Consider the following 18,269-nt stretch of genomic DNA (forward strand, 5'->3'; position numbering starts at 1 on the left):
TATAAACTGGATTGGATTTTGAGTTCATTTACATACGAAATTTCAATGAGAAAATTGAAGAAAAAGATTTAGTGGTAGACGAAGAATTTTTGGTATACTTAAATTCTTACTCTCCCACTATTTCCAAACTCATTTTAGGAATTCGTTATTTTATTGCGTTAGTGTAATAGAGTAAGGTAAGTAATCTAGATTATGTCAAATTTTATTTTAAAATATACCTGATTTAAATTAAGTACGTGAATTTAATTATAGTTATTTTATTTAAATATATACCTGAGTTAAATTAAATTATGCAGATTTGATCATATCCATTTTTTTATTAAATATATAGGAGTTAAATTAAAATATGTGGATTTGATCATACCCGTATTTTTATTTAAATATTCCTGAGTAAATTATTATAAATTTTCTCAAGTAATTTATAAAATTATAAATAGCACGAAAATCATGTGACATGAGTTTATTTTATTGAATAAATGAGCAAGTTTGATATTTTTGCGGTATTATGTTTATTACATGATTTATTGCGAATAATGATGAGATTTTATTACAAGTGTTATATTAAGGAATGATAGGATTTTTATGATACTATTTTTATTGCATAAATTATAATTGTATGTTTTAAGAATCCCGATGACTCGAATGTTATGAATCCTCGGTACCATAACTACAAATGAGTATGAGTGCAACCACACTGTTGTGAAAGTGTTGGTGGTGAATAATGGATTTGTCCTAAGTGCACACCTGCTTCCAGACCAAGATGTGATAGGAAAATTGCACTTACAGACATGTTATAATTTGTGTTGAAATTGGTGTATTTTCAAGAGTGGGGTGAATTGGGTATTTAAAATTTTTCTTCCTAGGTCAATTCAAATTTCAGCAACAGTATTACCCAAGCCTAGGGTCTTTCTATACAATCATAAACTTAAGCAAAAATTAAATGCAAACATTCAAGTGCTAAAATTTAAATTGCAGAAATTAAAAGCGCACAAGAAATGTTATCGGGGTTCAGCCAATACTACCTACGTCCCCGCCTCACCTTGCAAGCCCGAGGATTCCACTATGGCTCACTTAACGGGTGGAGCATCACTGATTACAACAAGGTCAAATTAATGCAGGGCTGACCTCAACCTTTACGCACTCTCCTTGCGTGGCGGAGAAGGCCCTACCAATCCTTACGGACTAAATTAAACCCCCTCAGGCCACGCCTGGAATACAATCAATGAGTATGAAATTTTACATACAATTTAAATGCTTCTCAACTAAGCAGACTATGTACCGATTGAGCACAGTATAATCAATGCACACCAATAATGTAAGAACTATAAGCTCAGTGCTGTATGTATACGATCAACGCTCAATATAATGTCTATGTTCAATTAAGTGCAATAAGTGTAATAACAAGCTAATCTTTGAAACTATGTATAGATGTAAATCTCAATCACAGTTTAGGGTTTCAAAAATTTCTACCAAGAGTAATCAAAATACCTCTAAAAATATTTTCTCAATATTATTCAAGCACAAAAGATATTAAAAAAAAATTAGCTTGTGAAAAGATTTTTGCACACCCAAAAATACAAGCTCAATGAGTCTTGCAATAATGATACAAAGACTCGCTAGCTACAAGATTTTTCCCGCACACAGATTTATTAAATAAAATTGGGGGAAAAACCTTATGCTCAACTCTCAATCCAAAAATTAAACATACAACACAATGAGAGTTTCCAAACAAATGTGAACATTGTATAACCACTCAAAGAACTCTCACAAGAATTGATTTAGCAAAGGAATAATAATGTGTGAGGGTATAGGCTTGGTATTTGGGACAAAAAAAAAAATTACTCTCTAAAAAATATAGAGAATATTTTTACTAATCAAAGTGCTAAAATCCCCTTAATTGAGCAAATGAACTTGTATTTATAGACTTGGCCGAAATTATAGCCGTTGGGGACATGCTGGGTATTTTGAAAAAATATTAATTGAGTTTAATTAAAAATAACACGGTTTAACCTCAGTAAAAATTGACCAACCCAAGAGGTTCAGTCGACCATTTTTAAGGTTCGGTCGACCAGGTTATTCAGCTTAGTCAACCAGAGTGTTTTTGAATTGAGGTGTTGGTTGACTAGACTTGAGGCGATTTTGGAAACTCCGAGGTTCGGTCAACCAGGCTAAGTTTGGTTCACCAATTTGGATGTTTAGCCGACCCGATCATTTTTCAACTTCAAGTTCAGTCGACTAGGATGTTGTTATTTCCCCACGTGTCAGTTCAGTTGACTAGGGCGTTGATGTTCATTTTAAGCTTGGTCGACCAAATAGTCAAACCTTTGACCCTGGGGATGTTCGGTCCACCGAAGTTGCTCTATGTGTTAGGGTTCGGTCGACCAAACACACTAACTTTGTGCATTTAATTCCTAGCTCTCTTTTAAAGATACTCATGTTCACATAATTGTTACTTCAAAGTTATAAGAGACTCTTTCATATAATATTTTGGGACCTAATGTCAATGTATGGTCTCTTAGCTTTTTAATTTGTCACACAAAATTCAACGTCGGTCTACCTTCAGTCGACCAAAGGGTGATCCCTAAGGTCATGTGGTTCCCTACGGTCAAACTATGGTCATTTATTTTTCCTATGGTCCTTATTGAGCTTATGTAAAGACCTGAAGAATTATAGTAAATAAATAATAAAAGAAAAGAGAGAAATAGGAAAATTTTAAAAGGGAACTTACAAGGTCTCGTCGACGAATGTAGGGCACTCGTCGACCTACATTCGTCGACGAGCATCCTTCTTGGGTTCGTCGATGGGGACATTCATCTTGTCAACGAGAAGTTACCGAGAGGGCCGTTTTCAGGGCCTGAATCTTGTCGACAAGGAGTAGGTGTTTGTCGATGAGACTACTGCTTGGACGCGTCGACGAGGTGACGTGGCTCATCGATGAGGCCACGTGGACAACACTCTATATATAGCCCAAAGATAGATTTTTAACGAAAATAATTCATTTTTACAGTTTCTCTCTCTCTCTCTCTCTCTCTCTCTCTCTCTCTCTCTAACACGGTTCCTTTGACTTCTTTTTACAAATCCGGCTCCGTCTCTCCCTGGTTCAACGATGAGAAGCTACCACGGTGATCTTGGAGAGATTTTCTATAACATAGCTTGAGCGAAATGTTGATTTGAGAAGTTTGGGAATCATCCCAAAACCAAGGTAAGTGGACTATTTGAGTATTTCCAGTATTACCAAGTTCATTTGAGCTTAGATTTTGTATTATATGAGGATATACTGGAGTTTTGTGGAATAAAATTAGGATATTATGATTTCAGAATTAGGATGTTTTTGGGACCCTGCAGGCATGGGTTGAGAACCCAGTGAATATTTTCAGGAGCCCAGGTACATTATAATTCATAAAATTTATGAGTATGTAGGTTTGGAGAAATATAGTTGATTTATTGGAAATATGTATTATTTAGGATTTTGGGGATAGTACATAGGTTTGGGGAAATATAGTTGATTTATTGGAAATATGTATTATTTCAAGATTTTGGGGATAGTACGCCATGAGCATAAGGATTAAATTGGAGGCGAGCCTCCCAGCCAATTGGGTAAGGGAAATATGCTATGCTAAGAAATTTAGAAATATTATTAGTAAATTATAACACTTTTTTATTAAGGTGCAGGATATAAATTATATAGTTTTACAGATTTCAAAACACGAGTTGTATTAATTGTGTTACCTGAGTAGATATTTGCTTAATACTGACTTTTATATAATTTTTCAGAATATCAAGATTTACAGTGTATATGTAGACACATATATTTTATAGACAGATATTTACCAGACAATTATATTTTACAAATATTGTACAGACAAGTATTTTACAGTTTTTATAGAATGTCATGCTTTCCAAAACCATAACACGCAGACATTATAGATTATTCAGTCAGATATGACAGTGAGTTATTACAATAAGGTATCACAGTTATTTTAGTAAGGTATTATTATATTTTCATATCAGATTTATAGTGTTATGATTATTTTGGAATCATGATGAAAACAGTAGGATATTTATATAGATAGTATATACAGTATTAGACCCTAATGAATCAAGTTATGTTCAGTTAGCAGAGCACGGTACCGTTGCTATTTTTAGATCAGAGTGCAACCACATATCTTAGATAGTATGTGGATTCCATCAACTATGTCATGAGCGGTTAAATTATAACGTACAGTATTCCAGGGTAAACATCTTAGTTATGTATATGTATACAGATTTACAGAATATCAGCAAATATAGTATGATACTAGAAGTATGAAAAAGTAGAAAATTCAGATATTACAGTTTTACTTTAAACTATGATAAATGTAAGTTACACTATATTTTGATTTACCAATTTTTACAGTATTAGATATTGTCAATATAATTTATGAAACTCAGTCGCCACATACTAGTAATAGCATATTTCCTTTTACTGAGCATTGTCTTATCCCAGTGGTTTAACATTTTTTAAGTAATCTAACTAGGCGAGCAGATCAGACTCGTAGATAGAGAGATCTTTTGTACTACCCTATTTTAAAGGGTAAGTGTGTTTAGGGGAATGTACTTTTGGAGTAGATGAAACTGGGGTGATGTATAAACGTGTATGTATGGTTTGGAAACACTGAATTCTAGTATTGTAAATATGGATGTATGACTTTATGTTTTCCGCTGCATAGATATGTCAATTTATGTACAAGGATACCTCAGTGCCATTTGGGTCATGAGATGTTATAGTAGGTATTACAGGGGTATCAGAGTAAATTATATATAAAAAAAATGGTGAAATTTTTGGGTCATTACAGCTTATAGTCCTATTATGCATGCATTAATTATTACAGACCAAAGATTATGATTACAGACCCGAATAAAAAATACAACTTAAAACCAACAAAGGCTTCATGCTCCGCTCGTCAGGAATTCCATGGATTGCGCTGAAAGATGTGCTCATTTGAGTGCTTCTCGGCGTCCATTTCTCATCCGTCATCTGTGCTTTAGAAAGGTAGACATGTTCATACACTAAGCACACAAATGAGGATACTGTGGTTTGTCATAATCAAAACAGGAGACGGACTCAAAAATTCAACAGTTTGATTTAGTTTGGTCATCCAACCAAGCTAAGTCCAGTTTTCGGCCCGCACAACCCGATCATGGGAGTAAACATGACACCCATAGGCCAAAAGGAGTTTTTTTTTTTTTTATACATATTTATATGTTTATGTGATCAGGACCAATTATTAGGCCTAAATAATGATTTGAAGAAAAAAATATGCATATATATATACACTTGGTCATATTTAAAGGGCCTACATGATGATTTTCAATAAAGGAAAGTGTACATGTATTTGTGAATAGAGCCCCGGTTAGTAGGGCTAAATGATGATGTGAAAGAAAGGTATAAAGGGAAGTATATATAATTATATGCATACATCTATTTGGATAAAAATGATTTACGATTATTCAAATGCAGTTTTTAATAGTTAAATTATTAAATGAATTTTAACACTATAAAGTTCATCTTAGCCACACATCGGTAATAATCTAGTCTATACTTATTGATCGTCATCTCATCCCAATAATTATTTCATATTTCAGGACATACTGGAAATCAGTTATAGTGAGCATCTAGGCGGGATTAGAGAATGTAGTTTAGAATAAATGTTTATATAATACTAGTTAAAGATGTTTTTTATATTTCACATGATGTAAATATTGTCTTGGAGATACACATGTAAATACGATTGTTTAGTACTCTGGTGTATAATATTTGAGGTTTTAAATTACTTCCGCTGCTTACATTACATTATTTATGGAAAGTCGCACCCTGGACCCCACCAGGTTTGGGGTGCCACATTAATCTTGTTATGCATTCAAGAATGAAGCATATTACTATTGATCTTCATTTTATATGTGATCTGGTCACCAAAGGTTTGTTGCAAGTATCTCATGTTTGCACCCACGATCAGCTTGCCGACCTCTTGACTAAGGCTCTATCACATTAGAAATTTCACTCTTTGTGCTCCAAGATCAACTTAACTGATGGTACACTTATCTTGGGGGTGCATATAAAGGAAATTATGTAGTTCTCTAGCGAACCATCGACGATTTCTATATACCCTTCAACAGTTGCTTCGATGGTTTTAGACATAAAGTTTTTTAGGAGAAAACCGTTGAAGGTTTCTCCAAACCATTGATGGATTACTGCAAACCGCCAACAGTTTTAGCAAACCGTCCACGATTTTGTCGGTTGCTAATCTACCAAAAACTTGTGCAACTGAAGATTGATTGACATCCGATAGTCTGCGAAAGCCTAGCATTCTTCAATTGTATTACTTGAATATTTGTTTGTATTTGATAATTTATGATCTTATGATTTGATATTTAAATACTTTTGAATTGTAAAAACTATACTTTGTACAAGTCCTATATATAGACGATCTTTACATCAATGAAAGTGTTCTGCATTTTCTACACATAACTCAAATCCAAGCCATTCTTATAATTTTGAGAATTCTTTAGGACAGATATGATTTATAATCATGATATGTTCTTCCGTCCGATTTTTGACGCACTCCTCAGAGTGGTCCATACTTCTGTGTAGGATTCATCCACATAATAATGTCTTCAAGATTGGTCTTGTAAGATTTCTTATATTGGTTGAAAAAAGAGGATTGTACTGTGGTTGCTTTATCTAAATAGAAAATAAGGGTTGTATTGGTTTCTTTGGCATGCAAAAAACAAAGGTTATTTTGGTTGCCTTGTCTTTGTTAAAACAAGGGGTTGTAATTGGCTTCCTAGTCTCCATTAAATATGAGTATAGTGGAATCTCAAGGAAGTTGGTCTTGAGAGAGTTTATGTAGGGCGGGATAGTCAAACTATCAGAGTTTGCACATCTCTCTTCCCTTCTCTCTTTTTTTAAGCCTAATTCACCCTCGTCTTAGGTTGCCTTTGGACCAATATGGTTTGCACCCTCAATCCGTCATCCAACCCACATGTTTGGTTTATATGAAATTACAATGCACAACCCAACCTAAACACTTCTAAAGTCATTCTTTTTAGGAAATTCAAATAGGATTGGATCAAAAGCATGAAAATTTTGATGAAAATTTCATTGTTTATGCCAATTTCAATTTTTTTTTTTTCACAAAACTTTAGAGACTATTAATATGTGTAATAATGCAATATTTAGGCATGAAGGTCCCATTTGAAACTTAAAAAACATTAGGAAAAGAAAAGAAAAATTTGAAAGAATTCATTTTTTTAAAAATAATAATAATAATTATACCAAATTAATGAACAAAATTTTGATTTGCACATAATTTACATTTGATTTTTTTTTTTCTTGAGTTTTAATCAAATGAGAATAAATTTTCATTCCTCAAGTTGCGTCAAGGACATAGATTTCGGATATTGAATTTAAATTTTTTGTGTATTTTAATAAAATTCAATACAATTTTAGATTACATTTTATCCAAATCCACACAAATCAAAGTTCAAGACTTTTCCTAATACAATTTTTCATTCCATTCTACCATTCTATTCAACCATACCAAACAAAGGGTTAGATGCGCCACCACACCATTCTACCATATGATATTTAATATAGAAAGAAATATAATAAAAATAAAGTTTGTTTCTTATTTTATTTTTTCTTTCCCAATCAAAATCATGATTCAAATGATCTTTCATTAATAATCATATTAAACACATATGAATGGAATTCATAAAAATCACTCAAATATTAGTCATTACCAAATATAAGTATTTTTGATATTACTTAGCAAGAAAAAAATATTTTTGACATAAAGTTTGGATATACTACTGTAGTGAATATAAACGTTCAACTTTATATTAAATTTGAAAGCCTTAAAATATTTTTATTTTGTTTCCCTATTGTAATTATTTTTATTTCAATAAAATAAATTGTTTTCTATTTATTGAACGAGAAATTTTAATTTTGACTTTAGAATTTCAAATTCATTTTTTAAGGAAAATTAAATATTGTTTAATTGTAGAAAATAATTTAATTTTTTAATTTTGATTTATCAAAGAATTACCAAAAATTCAGCTTATTTTTCACTTTTGCAATATTTGGATAAAAAAACTTGAAAATAATAAAAGTTTGTGACATTTTCACTTGTAGAAAGTAGTTTATTTTTCATTTTCAATTTTTTAAATAATTATAAAAACACCATCTAAATTTGTATAGGAGAGTTGACAATCATCTTCTTCTTTTTTTGTTTTCAGGATTTTTTAAAATATTTTTTTTGAAAAATCTAAAAACAAAATATGTTTTTTTAACTATTTGGAAATCAATATTTGAATAAAAAAGACTTGAAAATAATAATAAAAATTTAACATTTTTACTTGTAGGTAGTTTGTTTTTCATTTTCAATTTTTTAAATAATTACAAAAACTCCATCCAATTCTTTAGTTTTCTAAATTTGTATAGGAGAGTTGAAAAACATCTTCTTGTTTTTTGGATTTTTGATTTTTTATAATTTTTGAAAAAAAAAATACCAAGTGTGATTTTTAACTATTTGAAAATCAATATTTAAAAAAAAAAATTGAAAATAATAAAAAAAATTTAAGATTTTCACTTGTAGAAAGTTGTTTATTTTTCATTTTCAATTTTTCAAATGATTACAAAAACTCCATCTAATTCTTTGGTTTTCTAATTTTGTACAGGAGAGTTGAAAAACATTTTTTTTTTTTTTGGATCTTTGTTTTCTATAATTTTTGAAAAATAAAAAGTGTGATTTTTAACTATTTGAAAATCAAGAAATGAAAAATAAAAGTTGTTTTCTGCAGCTAAACAAATCTATTATTTCTACATTTTCAATACAAATATTGGAAAAATAAAAAATAAGCTAGCAATCTTATACTTTTTGAAAAAATAAAAAATAAAAAATAAAAATAATGTTCATAATTAATCACTCGACCTAAATTGTTCCATAATTAAATTTCAGGACATTTTGAGATTACAATAAATTTCAGATGATTTATGAAATCTATGAAAATTTCATTTTGATTTTGTATGCAATGGGGAAAATTTTAGCTGTATATATTGACAATTATAGGAATTTAAACTACAGTTAGAACAACATTGAATTTTTTGTCAACTATAATATAGATTAAATGGAATAGGAGGAAATAAAATAAAAATTTGAATCTCTGAAATTTGGAAAAAAAAAAAAAAAAAAACAACCACTTACCTCTTTTAAGATTTCAAAAATTTTAAGAAAAGAATTCAACAAAACTCCCTTAAATTCTGTAAAAAAGATACAAATCTCTCTTTATAGTTGACAAAAAAATAGGTCTTTTAAGGAGTGCAAGTGATCCAAAGAAAGTTTATGACATTTTGTCAAATCTCAAGAAGGAGAGTACTTTTCGGCCAATTTTAAAACTATTTTTTTATTCCATTCCGTCCCATTCGATTTCATTCCATAAACCAAGCATTGACACCCTTATATAATAGTAAGAATAATCATTTCATAACCCTTAGGGTGTGGTTCAGGTGATAGTGCGGACTGCGGGAGTGCCTCTTACGAGATCAGATGTTCAAACCTTCCTGGATTCGTTTCCACCCCTGGACTCCTAAATTTACCCTCCCTTTGGAGTTATGGGGTCAACTTCCAGCGGCGCAAAATTAGTCACGTGGACCGTAAAACGGACACATAGAAACCCGGTGCGTAATTCAAAAAAAAAAAAAAAAATAATCATTTCATAGTGTCAACTGGATGTGCCGAGGAACCCAGCGCACCCGACGTCACCCAAAAAAAAAAGAATAACCATTCCATTAATACGTATTCCATTCACGCCATACTTCATTCTACAGCCAACCAAATGTTAAACTTCTAGTCCTATTTTCTCATGACAACAAGCAATAGTTTCCATGTGCTAGCTTTACTATGTTTGAGCTGATTCAGATCGTAAGGATTCTAGGAAAAGAAAAAGAACAGAAAAGCAAAGAAAAACCCACCCAAAATTTGGAAATTATAGCTATAGGCCTTCTGCAATTCATAGTTTTCATAAAAGCTATTACACTTCAAAAAGGTATATAATTTTGTCACCATCGTATGTACGTACCCTACGTTATTCAAAAAATGTTCCTCTGTGAGTGCCTACCCTGTTTACTCAATTGCCTTCTCCATTTCTCTATCATATAGAAGGGAAAAAAGCTCGAGAGAATGAAATTGACGAAGAGAACTAAGAATTGCAGCTAATGCAAAAATAGCATGGAGGATCTCTCGACTGTTCCCTGGGTGTCGCAGCCTGCAGGCAGTTGCTGTGGAAGATATGACCACAAGGTAATACCGACACTTCTGGCAATATGCTTTCAAATTCATGGTCGCAGTTTTGATGATGATCATGGTCATGGCCTTCTGGGGCACAAGCAACATCCCAGTCACATAAATAGCATTTGTGCCCAACTGCTTGTCCGGTTTTGTTGATGCCTGCGAGAAAAATAATGACACTGATGAATGATTCATTCAACCGATGACAAGATGAATAAGTCAATAGGGTAGTATTTTAAAGCAAAATTTTCTATTTAGGTGCGCAAATCCATGTTTTTTATAATCAACTGAGAACCGGAAAACTAGAAAGTTATATCTGTCGGCCTAAAAACTATTTTCCACAACTAAGCATATCCTCAAAGTTTCAAAAATCATTAGGCATTACTGTTACCTTCTTATTAGCTCCAAGCCGCACAAGGCAACTTAGCAGGCAAACTTCTAATTACCATAAAAAAATTTCATCACACCCAAACCTGAGAGAAAAGCACGGGAAACAGTAATACATACCATTCCATCTGACATAATGAATTTCTGGAGCAACGCATTTTGGAGGTTTGGATGGACCGGAGGAAGGTTTTGTCTTGATGTTTATTTGTGAAGCCTGAGGAAGAGCTGAAGGCTTTTCCATTCCATTGCTTTTAGAAGGTCTTTTCATGGTCTTTCTTTGCGAAGCTTTAGGGAGAGCTGAAGGATTTTCCATTCCACTGGTTTTAGAAGGTTTTTTCTTGGTTTTCATTTGTAAAACCTGATGGGCAGCTGAAGGATTTTCAATTCCACTGCTTTTAGAATGTTCTATGTTGGTCTTTCTTCGTGAAGCCCGAAGGAGAGCTGAAGCATTTTCTGTTTCACTGCTTGTAGAAGGTGTAGTGGGATCTTTGCTTTGTTCTGCAGGCCACCTCTGAGATTGCATTGGCTCAGCTGGAAGACGTATGTACTTTAATAAAGAGGCATTATATAAAACCAGAAGATATAAAACAGTAACTTACACTATTCTTTGCGAGTATGTTAAAGTCATTTTTAATTGGAAGATTAAATCTGTGTAAAATGAAAGAAATCACCTGCATGGCATCACATTTTCATGCAATCAAGAATAGTCATTAAAAGAGAACCACATGCTCCTACATAACAAAAAAAGCCTGAAAATTTGAGACCACACAATTGTAGATATTAAGGTTGTGTTTGGGACCATAGATTTCAGGCCATAGATTTTGATGTGTAGATTTGGATAGAAATCAATGCAATTTTGTATTGTGTTTTGTTCAAATCCACACAAATCCAAATCAAGGTCCAAACTCTAGGCTCCCAAACATGGGAAAACGTCCAGGGACCTGCCCACCATGTTGTTTGTGTGCCTGTTTTGTAGATGCTAAATGCCTGGCAATTAGATTCATGATACATCCGATATTAATGAATGTAGAACTCATTTGTCACATGTTTAATATTTAAAAAACAGGCACATGGACACATGAAGGAACATGTCCCCTGAATAAGTTCTTCCCAAGAGAGTGGTAAATAAATTTAGCATTTTTTACTATTACATAATTTTAGGTATTAAATGACTTTCGCACACCCCTCCAACGAGTTCTCTCTTTCTCTCCTTCTTTCAACATAATAATGAAACAGTATAGAGGAGAAAGAAGAAAATGGGAATGAGAAGAGAATAGAGTGAGAGCGAAAGTCGAGTGAAGCTACAGCAAGGGATGGGGAAAATAGAGGTCAAATAGGAGGGAAGAGAGAGGAAGTGAATTAGGGTTCAATAATTAGTCAAAACCACCAAGGGTACCTTGACCACATATATATAGCCTCCCAGGATCCCACAGTAATAACCCTATAGCAAAACCAATCTCCTAAAATTATGAAGAAAAAAAGCCCATAAACCAGAGATAAAATACAATATCCCAATTATCTAAAACCAAAGAAAATCTGGTAAATCAACTTGACTCCTGCAAAGGGTGGATGCTTGGGTATGCTGACAATTTTAATCATTCCTCCTTGGAGAAAGAAAATTCTCCTGCAGAGAGGGAACATCCAAGGAATTGACCTACAATGCAGAATCTAAATATCCAACTACTCCTCAGGAATTCATTTAGCATCAGTATCTGGATGATCTAGTTAGTGAATGAGGGCTCATCATTAGCTGCCAGTAGGACAAGGATGGTCTCTATCTAGGACAAAACTGCAGGAGTAGGAACTGACACAGTGAAACAGGGCAAATAAGGAATTCTGAGTTCCAATGTAAAAGGAATGGTTCATATGTTATATAATAAGGTTAATTTAATGAAACGTTGGTTTCAGTAAAGTAGATCAAAATCAAGCATTACCATGAAGAAAGAAACTTTAAATTCTAGTTCTATTAAGATGCATTAGGAAGTAGAGGACCAAACAATATACTTCTATATGATAATTGACTCTTCTACTGCTTCTTTGTGTGGCCACAACAGGAGGAGAAGCTGTAGAATATTTGGTTGCACAATTCCAGACTCTATTATTATAACCATACCATAGCCGAGAATATTTTGGCTTACCAGGGATTCTTCTACTAATTGTGTCTGGTGATCCCATCCCAAAAAACCTGGCCTGACTGTTATGAGGCCAACCATTCTGGCTACTACTAAAGGGTCTTCGAAACAGCATCAGGACATTTAAAGTACCTACAAGGACCCCTAGTTATATATTTTTTTTTATCTGCACTACATCTTGACTTAAAATCATCTCATTAGGAAGGCTAAAGAGAAACTGCAACAAGGCTCATAGTAATAGGAAGAAATTGGATGGGCTTAGATGAATCCTAAGAATTCTACTAATGTTCTTCAAGTCTGGCCAGCCATGAGGTCAGCAGAACTCAAACATCCACCCATGCTGCACACCCAACCAAATTCTCACTACAACTCATAAGCCCACCAGACACATCGTCGTCAGAGCTGAGAATATATATATATAAACTTACATTTTTGGGTGACCCATGAGGAATATCTAAAGCATGTACATCCCGGTCATTACTACAAATCCTTCCTTTATAGAAACAAGATTGGTGTCTAGCATCCTCAATAACATCAAATGAAAAAGTACCCTTAGCTAAAAGTTTTTAATTGAAGGAGTCTGTAATTATTTGACGAATCTAAACTCAAATTAGCAAGCAAGAGCACCCTTGGCTAAAACCTGGGGCAAAGCCACATTGTTAGGTGCAGAGGCCCTCTGCAACTGGAATGATGGTTTGAGGGGTCTGGTTATCACTTGTAGAATTTCAGGGAGCATTTGTAACATGAGGCATAGTTCAGTGGTGTATATATAATTCTCCCCAAATCAAATCCTAAAGGTTCTTGATAACTACAAAAAAAAAAAAAAAGTGCACCTGTAGAATGTGAAACTCCACCCAGAGAAACGATTTGAATACAGTTTGAGGGATCAAGGCGTCAAGCATCGGCTGTGGAAGTTCAGGGAGAATTTGCACAAAGGTGCATCGCCCAATAGTGTAAATATAATTTTCTCGAAATTAAATCCTAATGCTAAAAAATTCATTGTAACTACAGAAGATTACCCATAAAATCTAAAGTTCCAATTAAAATCAACTTGGCATGCAAAAGATTTGCTAAGTAAGAAAATATGCCCAACCAAAGTGCTGAAAAGGAATAGACAAAAAAAAAATGATAGCAGTTGGAACTTCAAGATTTTAAAAGTATAAATGGAAAGAATATTATATTAATAGTAGCTTAAAGATTCTAGCATAAATATAACATAAATATAACCGCAAAATATCAGCTATAACCAAAATATTCCCAGAATTAAAAAAATAACTAAACAAGTGTACTTTTTGTTTGGGAGCCTAGAGTTTGGATCTTAGATTTGAACTTGTATTGATTTGAACAAAATGAAACACAAATTGCAGTGAATTCACATAAATTTAAATTTAAGGCCTGAAATTCATGTTCTCAGAACCATAGTGAACAAAATAATATAGGAAAAAAGCTGCAGAAGTCCCATGAACCAAGAAAGCAATTATCGTTAAGCAAATTACCCGATCATTACTTTCATAAAACGGTTCAACCCCCATGGCATATATATCTAAATAATACATTGATGATTTAAGATATTATCCTTCAGGATGAAACTAGATTTTTCGAGTCCTAACGCTGAAAGGATCTTCATACTTAAAAAAGAAAACACAGAGTGGGAAACTTTCCCATGAAAAGTAAGTTGCGCAGGCAAGAATTTGGTAAATAAACAAATACTGGTTCATCAAAGTGCAGGAAAAATAACTGTAATACTGAAGTGATTATCATAAGTAAAAGACGATGAATACAAGAATAATTAGGGCGAAAATCGCTCGAAAGTAGAGGCCAGAACAATTCATCAAGCGTGGAGAATCCTAACTTGAAACTGTGGCCATCTCAGGCGACTTTGCGAGAGAGAGAGAGAGAGCGAGAGAGAGACGTAGGTGGCAGAGGGCTTGGCGGTGGTCGGGAGGAAACAGGGAGGAGCTATGATTGTGTCGTTAGGGGCATATTACACATATATAGGTTTTGGCGCGGAGTCGGCAAGGCTTCTGCAATGGCGGTTCTGCTAGCTACAGTTCTCGGCTTCTCTGCGGTTGGTTTGGGTTACGGTTCTTGCGATTGCGTGCTGAGTAGGCTATCAAATTTGGTTTTTATTTTTTTAGGTAAGGTTTCTTATTTCCTTTTCTTCAATACTTTCTTTACTAAAACCGCCAGGAAAATTCAAAATTATTGAAATTTTGGAGGGGCTGTTTGGTGTGCAGTTTGTTTCAACATTTTTAGGACTCTAATTTATATCTTATTTCATTCTATATTTCTTTTGAATTGAAATCAGACATAAGACAATTGTGACATATCACAAAAAATATATATAAAAATATCATTTTCATGGACAAAATTTGCGGGTTGTAATCTCGAATGAAAAATTTTATTTTTTAGACTAAATTGTCCTACTATTTTGCCTAGTTGAACATTAGTGCTTCTTTAAATAATATTATTACACATTGTTACTATATAATAATAATAATAACAATAAATTATTATAATAAACAAAAATAGAAATCAAGAAAATTAAAAATATGATAGTTGAAATTTCAACTATTATTTTGATCGGTTAGATTATTGTGTTAAATTTTTTTTATTATTTTGGAATATTTTAATTTTTATGTTTCCACTTTTTTTTCTGTTGTAGTAATGCTTATGGATATGATGTTTTAACATCATACTCATTTTGGTTGTTAATGGTATGCATGTTAGAAAGTAGACATAATATTTTCTTTTTTTATTAACTTCGTAACATTATTTATTTTAAATTATCAATATAAAATTGAAAAGTACTTAAATGTGCTATTCATACTGCTATATTGATACCATTATTTTTTTTTTTTTTTTTCGCAAGAAGTCTATTAATTAAATATTCTAACTTGAATGACACAAGTTTAAATAGTATTTTCAATGTAACATATTATATTTGACAAAAAAATCTCAAATATTTTCCTTTGCATTTTTTTTCTTTTCTACTTCGCTTCAAAACAAATTAAATTGCCAACCCAGACCAACCCACCTATTCAAGGTGATCCAACTTAAAATTGAATTCTTATCAAACTGACAAGATCTAATCGATTGAAATTTTAAGCTTGACCTAATCCAAATCGACCATATGCATTTAGGTTTAGGTTTTGTCACATTGTTTTCCACCATTATTAGAAGAGTATATCTATTTGGATAATATCACATATTTCAAAACCAAGAGTTTGAAAGAATATACTCATCTTTGTTTTCCAAAGAACATAATCATTTCTATTGACAAATGGTGGTCATATGGTTGAATGCCCCTCAAAAGTAAGACTATAAATGTTGACTACCATGGATCCTATCTAACATGGTTAAGCCCAAAATTTTGGAGCTAGGCTCTAATACCAATTACTGGCCTAAAATTAGAAAGGTTATAAAAATTATATGAACCCTTTTCAATTCCCTTTCCTCCTCCCAAAATCAAACACAAAAAAAAAGCCTTAGCTTGAGTTGTAATGCCCCAAAAATAATTATTACAGTTGGATATAGTGAATGTAAAAAATAAAAAATAAATATTTATTATTATTAATTTAATAATATAATATAATATAATAATATATTAATATAATATAATATAATAGTATTATAGTATATATATATATATATATATATATATATATATATATATATAACAATACTGAAGAATCTCAGTATAAATCAAGAAGACAATTTACAGATCTCTCTCTCTCTCTCTCTCTCTCTCTCTCTCTCTCTCTCTCTCTCTCTCTCTTCTCAATTTGATTGGCCAAATAGGTGCCGATCGAAAAACGAAAGATACCCCTAGGTTCCATTCCTCACCACTGATATTTTAACCAAAGTGGATTTGTCGTAGAAGTGACGTAGGCACCACTCTTGGGGTAACGTAACCTCTCACTCTCTCCTCAATTTCTCCGTAAATCTCTAGTCAAATCGATGATCAGACACCACTACAAGATCCTAACTCCGATCATCATTTTAACCGGAGTAGATTTTTAATTTGAGTTTCCTAAACACTACTTCAAGGCTAGGGTATGATAGTGGAATTATATCCGTTATTTATTTTTAAAGTTTAATTAGCTATTGGGAGTGTGTGAGATTAAGAAATATTAAAATAATTATTATTTTAGAAATTGAATTGATTGATTTGGGGGAAATGTGAATTTCAAGGTTTTGAGTTTTGTACACCACGGGCGTGGGATTGGGTATTTTAGCAGGCTTCTCAGTAAGTCAGGTAAGAGGAATAAATTATAACAGTTATTTTTTAAAATTTCTGGTTGAGTGAATAATTGAAAATGAGAATATGATATTTTTCCTGAGATTATTATGATATGAATTTCAAATAAAATTGTGTGACATATGATTTACACTGGAAATGTGTTGAAACTGAGTAATGTGATTTGCATTGAAAATAAAGAGATTGTGATATATTTATATTGAAACTTTTTACGCAGAAATGAAGGAAATGGAAATCGGTTATATTTATATACTAATTGTGATTATATGAGATTTGAAATATGGAAAATGTTGAAAAATGGAATACAAAATTATTTTATTGAGAACGACAAATTGTGATATACCAATGTGTATTTTACTAGAAAATGATGGAATATGATATATATATATATATATATATATATATATATATATATATATGAATAGAAATATTTTCTATGATAGATGAGGAAATTAGAAATATTGATATGTTTTATTGAGAAATGTGGAAATATGTGAAATGAGATACATCATATTATGAGAATGGAATGTATATTGATATGATGAGAATGAAGCAGAAAATGATGAAAATATTACTGGAATGATGAGATGAATAAACATACTGAAATGTGAATACTGAATTGTGAATATTGAATTGTGAATACTGAATTGTGAATACTAAATTGTGAATATTGAAATATGAACATGGAAATGTGAAAATGAGAACCCTAATGGATTAGAGTATTTTTGAGAGCACAGTACCATTGCTCGTAGGATGATAAGTGCAGCCACACGGCTAGTGGAGAGTGTGGTGTGACAGTCGATTGAGTCAATGAGAAGCGTAGCTTTTCCCCCTAGAGTCTAGATCAGGATTAGGCAGGCCAATTGTACTACAGACGCATGAATGGATTTTTTATTTTAATCTAACCGGGTGGGCCAATCGTGATTTAGATCCAGCGTTCGACCTGCACAACCCTAACCATGGGGGGAAGCATGGTGTGATGAATATACTCAGGGCAACCATGAGTTACAGATGGCACATGGATAGGTTACAGTGGACACTCATGAGTTAGATTGTGAAATGGAAATGAGAAATGAAAGAGTGTGAATTTAATTACATAAATAATTTGGGCGAAGTAAAACTCTTCGCCTCTTACTAAGTAAGGTGAGTGCCCTGATAAGT

The 18,269-nt window shown here is 32.5% G+C and overlaps 1 protein-coding gene across 3 annotated transcripts; it reads right to left on the reverse strand.

Annotated features, from left to right (window-relative positions):
* Nucleotides 1–10,018: 10,018 nt before the first annotated feature.
* Nucleotides 10,019–14,901, reverse strand: LOC131157709 (uncharacterized). Of its 3 annotated transcripts, none has more exons than XM_058112043.1 (3): nt 14,700–14,901; nt 10,836–11,246; nt 10,019–10,487 (listed from the first exon to the last, which is right to left on the reverse strand). In XM_058112043.1, the coding sequence occupies exons 1-3, from the start codon at nt 14,713–14,715 to the stop codon at nt 10,240–10,242; spliced, it is 675 nt and encodes a 224-aa protein (XP_057968026.1). In that variant the 5' UTR covers nt 14,716–14,901; the 3' UTR covers nt 10,019–10,239. The 3 variants fall into 3 exon arrangements, with proteins under 3 accessions (XP_057968026.1, XP_057968027.1, XP_057968028.1); XM_058112044.1 differs by having other exon boundaries at nt 14,629–14,899; XM_058112045.1 differs by lacking the exon at nt 14,700–14,901 and adding an exon at nt 14,344–14,378.
* Between the last annotated feature and the right edge of the window lie 3,368 nt (nt 14,902–18,269).

This window comes from Malania oleifera, chromosome 6, assembly GCF_029873635.1.
Source record: "Malania oleifera isolate guangnan ecotype guangnan chromosome 6, ASM2987363v1, whole genome shotgun sequence".
Lineage (NCBI taxonomy): Eukaryota > Viridiplantae > Streptophyta > Magnoliopsida > Santalales > Ximeniaceae > Malania > Malania oleifera.

What these genes read in the sequence shown, in the direction of transcription:
- LOC131157709 (XM_058112043.1), bottom strand. An exon ending in TCATTATGTCAGATGGAATG is followed by an intron (nt 10,488 to 10,835) that starts GTATGTATTACT and finishes TTTTTCTCGCAG; the next exon opens with GCATCAACAAAACCGGACAA.